The sequence below is a fragment of the Mauremys reevesii genome, linkage group 6, assembly GCF_016161935.1.
Source record: "Mauremys reevesii isolate NIE-2019 linkage group 6, ASM1616193v1, whole genome shotgun sequence".
Classification (NCBI taxonomy): Eukaryota; Metazoa; Chordata; order Testudines; family Geoemydidae; genus Mauremys; species Mauremys reevesii.
In genome coordinates, this window is record NC_052628.1 from 4285903 (window position 1) to 4299951 (window position 14049).

At 46.8% G+C, this 14049-nt stretch overlaps 1 protein-coding gene across 3 annotated transcripts in view; it reads right to left on the bottom strand.

Annotated features, from left to right (window-relative positions):
- The window catches only part of DNAI1 (dynein axonemal intermediate chain 1), a 305324-nt gene that overhangs the window by 134337 nt on the left and 156938 nt on the right, over positions 1–14049 (bottom strand). For 2 of the 3 annotated variants that reach the window (XM_039543627.1, XM_039543625.1), the window contains 2 exons: positions 9292–9440; positions 8357–8456 (listed from right to left, as the gene is read on the bottom strand). In XM_039543627.1, the coding sequence (XP_039399561.1) occupies positions 8357–8456; positions 9292–9440 (249 nt within the window). Of the gene's footprint in view, positions 1–1144; positions 1278–8356; positions 8457–9291; positions 9441–14049 lie in introns of those variants that run through there. The other variant, XM_039543628.1, reaches the window with a different exon arrangement.

Consider the following 14049-nt stretch of genomic DNA (forward strand, 5'->3'; position numbering starts at 1 on the left):
TGACTTAGTAATAAACTCAACTAACGAACTTGATAGTGATGTGTTGCAAATCATGAAGCAGCATTTGGAAAGCTGGCAGAAAGATCTTTGTAAGTATTTCCCTGAACTGGACGGCACCTTTGAATGGATAAGGAACCCTTTTATCAGCAATGTTCAAACATTGCCAAATAACCTTTCTGCTTCAGAACGACAACAGCTCTTGGAGCTAGCTTCAGATAGCTTCCTGAAAACAAAATTGGAGCAAAATACCCTGAAGTCATTTTGGTTGGGGGTTAGCTCTGAATATCCAGCTCTGTCGGACAAAGCTGTGAAGTATCTTCAGCCTTTTCCCACCTCGTATTTGTGCAAGATCGGATTCTCTGCGCTTATTGGCATCAAAACAAAAAAACCGAAATTGTCTTATTGATGTGGAGCCCCATTTTCGTCTTAAGATCACAAACACAGAGCCAGATATCCCCGCGATAGTGTCTGGTCACAAGCAGTTCCATCCCTCGCACTGAAGAGTTTGGTTTGTACTGAAAAATTTTCACTACTGAAATAGTAAGTATTAAAACTAGTGCTTTGTTCACTAACCTAACCAAACCGCGTATTTTAATTTCAGAATGATACAAATTCACTATATATATATATATATATACACACACACGTTGTTCTGCCAGACTGTTGATTTGCTTCTATTATTTTAATTATTTCTAGTACTATTTCTATATGTACCTATTATTTCTATTAAAAGTTTTGTTTCAACTGTATGTAATATAATTTTGTATTTATTTCTAATAAACATTTAATCCAGAATGAAATGAATTAGGAGTGTGTTATAAAAATGTGGCTACCCCCTCACCCCAATTATCTTCACCGGAGAAAGGGTACGCCAGTAAGACAAATATCTCAAAAGGGGTACGCAACTGATGTAAGTTTGGGAAACACTGAACTAGACGACTGGGCTTGATGCAACAATCACTGGTGGCGTTCTCTGGCCTTTTGTACGGGAGGTCAGAGAACATGATAATAAAAGTCCTTTCAGGCCTTAAAACCCAGGAGGGTGCTGGCTTCAGAAGTCACCTCAAAAGCAGCACCTCAGTGTGGTGCCACAGGGCCAGTCTGTGTTTGCTCAGTGGTTCACTTAGGTTACAGAGTTCAAAATGCTGCTTAATTTAACGAGGCCTCAGCCTGCAGCTCCCCTGCTTGCAGAGCTTCTTTTGACTTTGGGCTGGGGAACAACGTCAGGGATCGCGTCGTGTTAGAAATTCTGCTTTGTCACTGCATCAAAGACAAATCTGAATGACAATATCCACAGACCACATTTTGTGAAATACATTTTGGCCATATGTACCAAACTGACCGACATTAAGAGAGACTCCGATGCCACACCACAGTGATGAGCATGGCATGAACAGAGAAGGCCAGATCCACCTTTATTGAGTCACCATTTACACCAGAGGGAGTACAGAAGAACAGCCATACTGGGTCAGACCAATATCCTGTCTTCTGACAGTGGCCAGTGCCAGGTGTTTCCGAGGGAATGAACAGAACAGGGCAATTTATTGAGTGACCCATCTCCTGCCGTGCAGTCCCAGCTTCTGGAAAATGCTACATTCTGATTGAGCAGTATTTTACATCCCCTTTGCACTGACCTAAACGGCCAGATCAGGCGCAGAGCAATGGTAAAGTGGGCCCATAGGATCAAAGAGTGATTCATGGGATATATTTCAGAGCTGTCATGGCTTGTTTTGGTAGGGTTGAATACATCATTTTCACAGTAGATACACACTAACGACACCAATCAGGAGTGATCATTTGAGGCAGAGCCTGGTCTCTGTGTAGATTACTACAGTGAATTGCAATAAAGCAATAAGCCCCTGTAAGTGAATTTTGTGACGGGCCCTGGACCATTTAGTGATTAATGAGCTGTGGTAAAGCTAGCTTTTATCAGGAATAGTCAAAGCTGGATTGCACCCTAAGCAGTAACGATTCCCAGCCCCACACATGTGGCTGCACTTTTGGGGCTGTCACTCTATCAGATCCCCATCACCTCTCATACCCACTGCCATGACCTACATACACCTTGTAAGATTAACTAGGTTCCAGCTGCCTTTATGCTGGGCCCTAAGTGCTGCACCTTCCCTTTGAAATCCCAGCCGCCGTGAAAGCATCGAGAAATGCCACATGACAGTACCCTTTCCCCCACCTGCCAGCAACCTCCTATGTCTCCTTTATCACTAGCTCCTCCAGCCAGACGTACCCCTGGCTCCCTAGCTGCCAACCCAATCCTCAGATGTGCTACTGGGATTACAGAAATCTACTCGAGGCTCACAAAACCAAGACCAGCCCCAGCTAATAAGGGAGGCACAATTTCCTGATTAGCTGGTCGAAGCTGAGAGCTTGAGACGCAGCTGAGAACCACAAGCGCCAGTTGGACAAAGTGCAGCCTTAGGCGCACAGCTGGCTCTCATTTGGCTGGGGATGGAGTCTGTACCCATGGCATGAACAGACCATCATTTTGAGTATTAAGGCTGCTGCATATTTCCTCAGAGCAAAATCCTGCTCTTAGCAGTCGGGAACCAAGTGAGGTATCGGGGGGGTGGGGGAGGGAAGAGGATGGGTATCAGGGAAGAGATGTGCGTGGAGAGGTGGTTGATGTCCGTATGTTCCCAAAGTCATCCTAACACTGCGGGGCAAGATAGCTCACGGTGGATAGGGAAGCCCCAGCACGTGAGGCACATTGCCCCAGAAGCAGAGTGGCTGTTCCTGTGCCCCCGGCAATGAAGAGCTGGTGGATGTGGCAGCCAGGCTCCCATCCTAGCACTTGCTTGATGATAATAAATATTAACACTAATAATCTGCAAATATAACTATTTGCTTCCATACAGGATCATGGTACAGTGATCTGCTATCAATGTTATATGCTAATACAATACCTCAGAACTTACTAATATAACATAACAATCGCATTCTACATCGGGTACGGGATCCCCCAAGTGTCTGCTGTAACTTTTGCCTACTGCATGTTTCAAAAGACGGTACTATATAGGGGCAGACTGGCCCAGCGTGCTGGGGGGAACAAGAGCATCTAATAAATGGTCTCTACAGACTAGGTATGAATGTAGGTTTAAGCTGGCTGGCTGCCGAAGCTCAATCCGACTCCAGAAGCAAGTAGGGAGGTCACTTCAGCAGGTGATTCTGTACAGACGCAAACCACACAGGATAACACAAGCAAAAAGAGTAAGAAGCTATGGATCAACCCAGAGTCTCAACTGTCACAAACCAGGATGTGGGCAGTCAGGCTTAGTGGTCAGAGTGGGAGCCAGAAAGCCAGTATCTATGCCCAAGGGATGAGAGGCAGAATCAAGAAGCAGGAGTCAGACCCAGGGTCAAGAGTCAGGAACCAAGCGGGCCTGGAGCAGGGCAAGAAGGAGGCTGGGAATGAAGCTGCAGGCATGTGCACTGAGCACTGAGAGGTTGGTCACTGCTGACTTCCTTGGCCTGTCAAGTGGAGTGGTCAATCAAGCAGCCCTGCTGTGGCTCAGCTGTGCTCAGAGTCCTAGGCTGCCTGGAGACTGGGCAGCTGCAAGTCCTCTCCTGGACACTGGTAGAGACCCAGGTCCTAGATATTCTCCCCCTTCCTGCTCATAGCCTATCCCCTGAACATCTGTGCCTGGGTGGGGAAAGGGAACTGGAGTTAACCCCTTGTATACCGGGGACCCTCCACCCTGGCACAAGGCTCTGACCCTGAAAGGCCTCTCCTTCCCCCTCATAGAGAAGGCTGCTTCCTCCTCCAACCACCACCAGCACCATGCATCACCAAGGATCAGGTCAGCATGTAAAGTAGGTGTCTGACTGCAGTGGAGAGGCAGGTGGCTGGCTATCGGTGTCTGACTTCTGGGACAGGGATCCACACGGAGGAGGTGAGTGATAGGTGGGGCAGGGGTCTGGAATGGTGGCCTACACTGGGAAGGTAACTGGTTGAGGGAGGACTGTGCTGAGGCGGCGGCATGCGTTAATGTAGCATTACCTATGCTCGTATCACAGCACCTTGGCCTGGGACCCAGCCAACTCGACCCAGTCTGTGTTATTCCCCCTCAGACAATTTCTGATTCTATCTGTGATTGAATCACTTGGCCGTTTATTCTGTTTCAGACAAGAACAATCTGCAGACTGCAGTGCCAAGAACTGCAGGCTGCAGAGATTGGGTTTTGCAATTGCTTATTGCAGTGATCCAAAGCTGACAGTAGTTTGTGCCCTGCCTGCTGGGAACCCGATGCCACAGCCCTCCATCACATGAGTAGTTGACTGACTGCAGTGGGATGGTCTGGGTGACTAAGTGCTGGCAGGAGTGAGCCCGTGCTCATGAAAGTGCAGCAACATAACTCAAATCGTCACATTTGCAGAGCTCTGGGAAATGAATCCACCAGGTTAGGGGAGGGTGGGGGGAGGAGCAGGCAACAGGGGAAAGTTTGATGGAAAGATCTTGTGGCACCAACATGTAGCTACATATAAGAAACACCTGGCCAGCTGGTAGAGCTCTGACAGAGAATCTGACACAATCTATGAGGATTAAACCCTGCTGGAGATAGCATGAACAAGAAGCAGAAGGGAGACAAGATCTGGTGTTACACTCTCTTCCCATTAGAACACTGCCCTCGGCATATCGCTGTCACTCGGCTGCATTCATCTGGAGACATCTACATCTCATCGCTAAAGGTTACGTGGCAAAATAGCGATGCTTTGTACTCACAGGCATCAGCTGTGTATTCAGTTTGTGCCAGCATTCAGGCTGAACTAGGTACCCAGAGTGGAATGCAGCCAGGCCTTCGAGGCTCACACACCTCTCGGGGAAAATGCCGGGGGGGATCTTTAGTAAGAGCACCATTTCCTGAAGGCTGCAGCATCTTGGGTTTTCCTTGATGTCTGCTTCAGTATGGACTATATTTGACATTCCCAAGCTCGTGAGATGTGCTAAGTCCTCAGCCTCACCTGGTACAGTGGCAGGCCTTCTAGGCTTCACCGATATATAAATGAAATTGATTTTTCTTCTATAATTTAAAGGTTAAATAGCAATGAAATCACTGCTGATGCTGACTTGATGATAGCAGCCAAGAAATCATAGAGCCAAGTTCTCTGCTGGTGCAATCTGATGGAGCCCAACTGACTTTCTACAGTACTCTGCCAACTGACACCAGCAGAGAATCTGGCCCACAGCTTTAAAGCAATGGGGTCTTAAAGTAATATAGAAGCACTAATGAATGATGGCTAGCTAAGTGTTGCAGGCAGTCTGCCAGGACTGAATTAACTGTACAAGATGCTAGATGGATGGTTGGGGGCAAATATATATCTCCCATCAACTCAACATTAGGATTATTCTAAGTACTTTGTTATCAAGTCATTATTCTTGGAGACATCCACCCCTGAGCATGATGTGAAAAATACTAATTTCATATCATTTAATTATAGCAAAGCTGTATTGGCCAGCTCTGGGCACATTACTATAATTGATTTTTTTGTTATTAACTTTACTGTATTGCTTCCGTGTGTCCTGGAAGCTCTGATCAATAATGATCGGATGCCAGCTGTATAAGGTTTTCCCATCTGTAGAATGGGCATAATAGCATCTACCCACAGGAGTGCTGTGAGGATTAGTTAATGAGCCAGTTTCAGATCTACTGTAAGTAGATGCAGCTCCCATGGAGGCCACTGGGCTCAGTTCAGTGGGAACAGAACTGGGTCGAGGTGGTTAGAAATTGGTCAGGAAGAGGATGTAAGAGGCAATGTACTTGTATCAATGTGGCGTTCAGTAGGATTCAAAGTGAGCGAATTACATGCCCAGTGGCTGTAAGAGACAGCAGGAAAAGTAACTGAGAGGAAGGTATAGAAGAAAGCAGTTTGCTCACCCCTCTGGTTTACCTTGCCCTGCATTATCCCCAGTGCTCAAAGGGCTCCATTCATCCCTAGATTAAGAGGGCGTTGTGATGTTGCACTCCATATGATTCTATAAAAATATGCTAATGAGTGTGAATATAATGTAACTGGAATATGCTTCATGCAAAAGGTCTCTTGTAAGGTATCACCACAAAGCTTATAATTTACTGAGTGTGGTCATCCTAGTTCTATAAATGTATCATTCTTGTATCTCAAACTAGAAATATGAAATATAACTATGAGGTCCTATTGTAATTATGCAAAGTGTGGGCCATTAATGGTGGTTTGGAATCTTGATGGCTCCCATTAACCAGGACAATTGATTGTAAATGGCTCTGTTTACTTGCAAGCCCTCCTGTGAGTCAGGCCAGGAAGAAAGAAGGCTTGGGGTCTCATAGGACATGTGACCATGTCACCTCGTACTGGAATCCATCTTAGACCTGGTGCTTTTCCATTTAGAAGGAGGGGTGGGGACCCAGAGAGACAAAGGATTCCCGCCTAGTGCCAAAGCTATAAAAGGGGGTGGAACAGAACAAAGGGGGCTGCAGTCATGTGAAATCCCCTGCTTTTCACCTAAGATGCTTCCTGGAACTAACAAGAACTATACCAGGGGAAAGGATTGGGCCCAGACTAGGAAGATATACAGTCTGTGAAAGAAGCTTATTGGAACATTTCTGAGGGTGAGATTTTATTTGTATTCAGTTTCCTACTGTATTAGGCTTAGACTTGCATGTTTTTGTTTTATTTTGCTTGGTAACTTACTTTGTTGTGTCTGTTATTACTTGGAACCACTTAAATCCTACTTTTTATACTTAATAAAATCACTTTTGTTGATTAATTAACCCAGAGTAAGTAATCAATACCTGGGGGAGCAAACAGCTGTGCATATCACTCTATCAGTGTTATAGAAGATGGAGAATTTATGAGCTTACCCTATATAAGCTTTATACAGAGTAAAATGGATTTATTTGGGGTTTGGACCCCACTGGGAGCTGGGTGTCTGGGTGCTAGAGACAGGAGCACTTCTTAAGCTGCAAAGAATCCTGTGGCACCTTATAGACTAACAGATGTTTTGCAGCATGAGCTTTCGTGGGTGAATACCCACTTCTTCGGATGCAAGCAGTGGCTTGCTGATCAGGTGGTTCCTCAGTTTCTTAGATAGAGTACGGCATAATCTCTCACTGTGGTCTGTGTAGTATGTAGATAGCAGTGGATTTTTTACCTTTAGTCCATTAGGTATGATGTCCATCCGTTTACATTTGGAAAGGAAGATGATATCCGTCTGTATTTGTGCAAGTTTCTTCATGAGGTTGATGGATTTCCACTCCATACGGCTAAATGCAGTGCCTTGCATGGTGTCAAGTATCAGAGGGGTAGCCGTGTTAGTCTGGTTCTGTAGAAGCAGCAAAGAATCCTGTGGCACCTTATAGACTAACAGATGTTTTGCAGCATGAGCTTTCGTGGGTGAATACCCACTTCTTCGGATGCAAGCAGTGGGTATTCTTCTTAAGCTGTTTTCAGTTAAGTCTGCAGCTTTTGGGGGACGTGGTTCAGACCTGGGTCTGTGTTTGCAGCTGGCTAGTGTGTCTGGCTCAACAAGACAAGGTATTGAAGTCCCAAGCTGGCAGGGAAAACGGGCTCAGACGTAGTCTCAGCACTTCAGGTGGCAGTCGCAAGGGGGTTTCTGTGACCCAAACCGTCACAGGTGTAATGTCCTTGGCTTCAATGGGAGCTGCGATTGCTTATGCCCGGGACTGAGTTTGGTCCCCAAAGAAGTATACCCCATGCTGATCTTGCACATCCACTGAATATCCAGCAGAGAGGGCTAGGAATGCCACGTGATGGAGAGAGTACTCCCCTCCTGTCCATGTCAGTCCATATACATTGTATACAGAGAGAGATACATACATGCTGGTTTTACCCCAATGAGATTGGCGTGGCCACATCGAGTTATGCACCTGATCACTAATGTCCCCCAAAGGGCCCTTGGCTTCCATTTAAGACCAGCTGAGGTGTTTGCACTGCTGTGCAGAAGAAACCTTGGATGTCTGCTAAAGATTTCTGGCCTGGGTGAGTGTGCTACGGAAATGGAGTTGAGGTGCCTGGGAAAGAATGGGAAGTGTTGCTGCCTCCGGCTTCTACAGCACTGTTGCTTTAAGACACCAGTGTGCTCTGGAGTCGGGGGCGGGAAGGGAGAGATTAAGGCTGCACAGGGCCAATATACACCAAAGTGTTCCTCCTCTCCCCGGAGAGAGCCCCCTTCCATGCCAGGCCCCCCACCCCCGACTAACTCGCATGGCAGATTCCGACTCCTCAGCCGTTGAGCTCCATCCCAAATGAAGCCGCTCAGCTCACCCCACCAGCAGCCGGCCAGCTGCTGTCAGCTGTGCTGCCACATTAGATTCCTTAATCCCCTCCCAGTTAAAAGAAAGCCTCTTACCTTCCCATCCGTGGTGACCGCTGCAAAGATAGTGGAGGAGTAAGGGGCCCAGGCAACATCCCCCACAGCAGAATTCAGGTCAAAGATGAACATCGGGGTCCTGGAAAGAAAGGCCCGGGGTGAAGAAGATCTTGTCTGATTACATGTCACTCCTGAAGAAGACATTCAAGATGAAACATTCTGATGCTATACCCCAGGCAGCCTGTGCTGGTCAGAGCAGCTGAGCCCTCATCCATGTTGCACTGGATTGTCTCCCCGCAGGAGTTCACAGCTGACAGTGCTCTCCTTCTCGCTCCCGTGCTGCCAAGCAGCAGGGTTAGGGGATTTTGTGTTTGAGAGAATGAGGGAGCTATTGTGGGAAAGTTTGAGTGAACGTTTGAATGGGGTGAGACTAGTGGTCACTCATCTCTTCCTGCTGTGAGTTTGCTAGTCTCTGATTGGCTCCCAGGAAGGTTGGCTAACAGTATCATTGCTTCAGTGGGACACAGCGGGGATGAGAGGTCCTGGCTGCAGAGGGAGAGTGGATCTCTCAGGTAGCCGGGTCCAATGCCACACAGGGCTTTGAAACATCAGGGCAGCCACCTTGAACTGCAGTGCCCTGTGTGGCCTGGATCCAAGCCAGAGGGCTGGTACCTGGTGTGGCTCTGTTAATGTTTTTAAATCATGGACTGCAGGGCATCTCACCCTAGTCCTAGATACACGTACGTAGGCAGCAATCCAGGGCTGTACCTGCTCTTATTACTGAAGGAACTGCTACGCTCAGGAAAAAGCAAAACAAGGAGGATAAGAGAGAGTAATAAGGAATAAATCCACCTAATGGTGAAAGTGTAACCATAGATTTTAGCAGACAAAGCTAGCTGCATGGTGTATGTTTATACTGTGAGAGCATAAATCACACTCTCCTGCTGCAAAGGCCAGAACACAGCAAGACTTACTTTATGGTGTGGTCCCAGATCTTGACAGTCCAGTCAGAGCTGCAGGAAATGAAGACTTTCATGTGGTAGGGGTTCCAGCTCACTGCGTCAACAGCCATGTGATGAGCATCAAAGGTGTCCAGAAACTGGCTTGAATAGGATTTTGAACACTGCAAAGGAACCAGGGACCACCATAAGAATCATTTGGCTGCTCTAGAAGGGTGGTTCTCCACCCTGGAGGCACCTCCTAGCTGCTTCTTTAGGGGGGCAGGAGTTGTGACCTTTTCTTCAGGACCTAAGCTTCATTTAAAATGTTTCTCTCTCCTATGGTAAGAAAAACGGAGCCCTTCTGAGTGTAACAACTTCCCGCTCTCTACCATGATTCTAGCTGTCAGGGAAGTTAACCTGAATGGGAATGTGCTGGTATTTTTTAAAACTTGAAATGTCTGCTTTGCTGGTACACTATGACAAATCCATCGAGGTCAGTGTTAATATCCGAATGTGCGTGTGAGAGAAGGGTCATAACCCTCCAATCCCAGCTCTTTTACTGACAGGAGCTATGGTGCTGTAATGCACATGGAGGAAAAGGGCTCGTCTGCCTTGGGAACAGGGTTTGTGAGTAGTTCTGGGTGGGAATAAAGGTTGTGGCTAGTCCTCAGATTGTAAACATCTGGGTCTAGCAAGCCTGCCATTGATCAGTCCTCAGACTCTCCTGCTCTTTGGGGCATTCCTAGCTGGCAGCCAGACACTTTAGTGTCCACTTTGCTTCTACTAACTAGTACAGAAACCCTTCCCTGCCCCATCAACGTGCATTTAAACAGCGTGTGGCAGCCCCCAAATTCTGTTAGTGTCAGGAAGTGACAGGTTCATCGTTTATTGAACCAGAGGATCAAGCCCCGGATTGGAAGTTTGAAGAGCCGGTCTTAGTCCCTGCTGTGCTATGTACACTGGGTGGTCTTGGGGGAAGTATTTAGTAATGGATCACCTAGGCATAAATATTCAAACATAGGTGCCTGCAGTTAGGTCAATGGCAGCTGTTGGCAGTCAGCACCTCTAAGATCAGCGAGGGTTATTTTGTTGCCAAAATATGGATTTAGGGTGAACTTTAAGGCCATAAGTTTGAAGATGTTGGCCCTAAGCCAACAGGAACAATCACCTTGCAGGGGATTGTGAGGATAGATTAGGTACGGTTTGTAAAGTGCTGTAGAAATGTGACACATTGCTAATTAGTCTGGTTATTCTTTTACTGCTAGGGATAGGTCTGGACATCACAGGAGAAAGAAGCTGGTTTTCCAAACGTCCATGGATTCAAAAAGTTAAAACGGGGAGGAATCATTTGAACAAGAGCACCAGCTCCTTAACGCTACTGCCGGACGAGTGAGGACACATTTGCAAATTGCTCTTGCTGCCTTGAGCTGACACATATTCACATACTGCTGACTCAGTGACTAGATCTCAGGGGGCTGATGCCAAAAGTACAAAATGATGAATTATTACATAGAACTGCCAGCTGCTTAGTACATGAAGGGCTCACTCTAAGGTCTGCAGTGGCAATGTAAGATTACCACCCCAGGGAAAACAGAGCCACTGGCAGAGGTAGACTTTAGCTTTCAGTAACTGCTGCTGTGCGCACCAGTTCAAAGGCACCAATATATGAGGGTCATAAAGAAAAAGAATCACTCAAACCAAAAAGAAAGTCCTTCACACATAGCCCTTCCTCAGAAGTGGTCGATCTTTGGGCCTGTCTGCAAGAAACAAAAAGCACTGCAAGAAACCACTGGTTGGATGGTCCCTCCCAACCACATTTCATATGGCAGAGCTTCAAATCTGGACATTCCTCCCAAAGCCCTTGTTCCCAGCATGGGCATCAGCAGCCCGAGAATCCACAGGTACACGCATGATTGTAATGCAACGTGCAGACCTACTGTACAACGTTGGCATGTAGACAAGCTAGACACTGCAAGAATGAGTGAGACAGCCAGCCAGGTCCTGCTGGCAAGGTCCCTCGTTGAGGACAGGCATGGTGAGGCCTTTGAACACAAGTTGAGTGATATGTGGCGAGAGCTCTGCGTGGGAGGACCTGGCTGTTTACCCACAGGCATTCTCATCAGCTATTATACTTCATGGTTACACAGACCATAAATACCAAACAACTCCAGGGGAGCAGTTATCTTGTGAATGACAGGCTGCAAAGTGCAGACGTTCTATGCTGCAGGCTCTGCTACTTTCCTAGGCCTTTTCTATACTAGCAAATTGTCGGCTTCACTATGTTGCTTGGGGGTGTGAAAATCCACATCCCCTGGGCGGTGGAGTTAAGCCAACCTCACCCCCAGTGTAGGCAGCACTAGGTCGACGGAAGAGGTGGATTATCTACTCTGATGGGAGCACCCCTCCCGTCAGTGCAGGTAGTGTCTACACAGAAGCACTACAGGGGAGCAGCTGTGTTGCTGTAGCATTTCAAGTGTAGACAAGCCTCTAAATAGGCAGGCTGAGCTTTGGCTTTCAACATAGGCACTTTTTCTTTTCCCCAGGGGTACTCCACTACGCCTCTGCCCCAATGCCCCGCCTCCACTCCATCCCCTTGCCAAGGCCCCGCTATTTTTTTTCCCCCATGAGTGCTCCAGCCCCAGAGCACCCACAGAGTCAGCGCCTTTGGCTTTCAAAATTAATGTTCCCACTGTCTGGTCATTTCCAGGTACTCTGAGACAAAGGGCCAAATTCTGCCAGCCCCTGCACTGGGTGAACAAAAGGCTGCTGGGCGCCTCTTCCCTGTTGCACCAGTGCAGGAGCTGGACACAGTACAAATCAGTACTCTCCCAAGCACTAGCTAGCATGGCTAACAGCATGACATGGCTGCAAGGAAGATGGCCAGCCCTCCTCCACCCTGCTAGCATCGCAAAACCAGTGCCGGTGAGCACATATGGCACCTTTCCAAAGCAACTGTGACACTGCTGCTGTACGCTCTCCCTCAATGGGCCCTGAGCTGTTCAGCCCTAGCTCTGCCTAGTACCCAGCGGGTGCCTGAAGTTACAACCCTGGCCAAAGATTACTTCATATTCCATCATCTTATCGAAACAACTAATGCCCACGGCAACTACACCAGCTAACGTCTTGGTTTTTCAGCTGACATTCAAAAAGAGGGGCCAGGGGCCATTGCTGTTCTGCTGCTGATGTTTTCATGAGGAAGTGTAACTGAACCCATGCAATGTTTCACCTATTGACTATTGCTGAATTTATTTAGAACCTTCCGTTACGATAACAGCCATTGTAACCCCAATTTGCAAGTATAGGTGCCATTGTGCAAGCAAAATTTGCACAAGTGTTGCACACACTAAGCCTCCAACTGCATGTGGTAAAGTGCAGCATCGCTTAGCACACTGGACTAGGTTCCATTCCCAGCACTGCCTCCGTCTTTCTGTGAGGTCCTTGGAATAGTCACTCAATGGACTTCTGAGCACCAGTTTCCTCATCTGAAAAACTGGGATAATAATATACACACACACACACACACACAGAGACTTATTTCATTAACACCTGAGATCTTTCTATGGAAACTAAACTCATCATACTTGTCTGCATGTGCAAAACTCATAACTGTATTTGCAACAAGTGTGCACATTTTGTAGGTTCAATTTAAGATCCCATGTTTGCAAATACAGGCCAGTATGCCACCTATAAGGCTCATAATGCACATCACTACCATAACAAATGCTGAATACATTTAGATTAGAACAGGAGGCTTGCTAAAGTGTTATTGGAATTTAATTCTTGCACTCCAAAGACTCCAATTAATCAAAATTACAAGGCTTAACTCCGTTTCTTACAAAGTCACATTCACCTTTTGGGTACTCAAACTTTTCTGCACTTCCAGCGCCTTCACATAACAGAAAAGGGACAAGATTAATTAGTATTAAATATTCATATTGCACTTGCTCCTAAGGCTCCAACTCTGACTGAGGTCCCATCGTGTTAGACCCTAGCCACACAAAAACACGGCACCTGCCCCAGAGAGAGATTCCTGAATTCAGGAGAGTGATCATCATTGGGTTACCTCGGTTTATCAGTCAGTGTCATCTGAAGTTTGCTAATATGATTGTGTACAAATGCTCCCTCACTGAGCTACTAGTTCTGCATATTGTTATATTGCTGGAATTTGCTTTAATGGTACATGCTGTATCAATGCTTCGTGCTTTTTAACATTCAGTCATAACGGGGATTTGTATTTGGTTTGTTTTTTAAAGTGACTGCCGTGAAGAGACAAATAGCTCCTGGGTAATTTGAGAGGTGCGGGAAGCTACTTTATTCAACTCTCATTGAAAGTTATTGACTTGAAAGACCCTTAATGTCTCAGAATTTTAATCAACAAGAGTCTTGACCCAGGGCTGACTGGATCCCATGGAAAATTAATATTCAGGGAAATATTTTCGGAGATTCTGTCTAGACAGAAGTTGATACAGTTTTGATTTAAGGAACAACACAGTCATTGCTGTGGGAGGCAGTTTTGAGGGTCGGTGGTGTCTTGGCCTACAAGGTTGTTTGATGGGGTATGCAAGACTGGACTAGGCCTGGAGCATCAGGCTCATATGAGAAAGGAAAAATGCCCAAAGACAAGTCTGTCTCATTAAGACTTCAGCCTCTTTAAGAAACTCCTGTTTCTCTCAGATTTGGGTTGTTGGAAGGAGTCCGTGACCACACCCCTGGTAGGCTCCTTCCCGTCCTTGTAAACCAGAAACCAAGCAGTCTTGTGGCCCTGGCCCTCACAGAGTGCAGAGCTCAGGC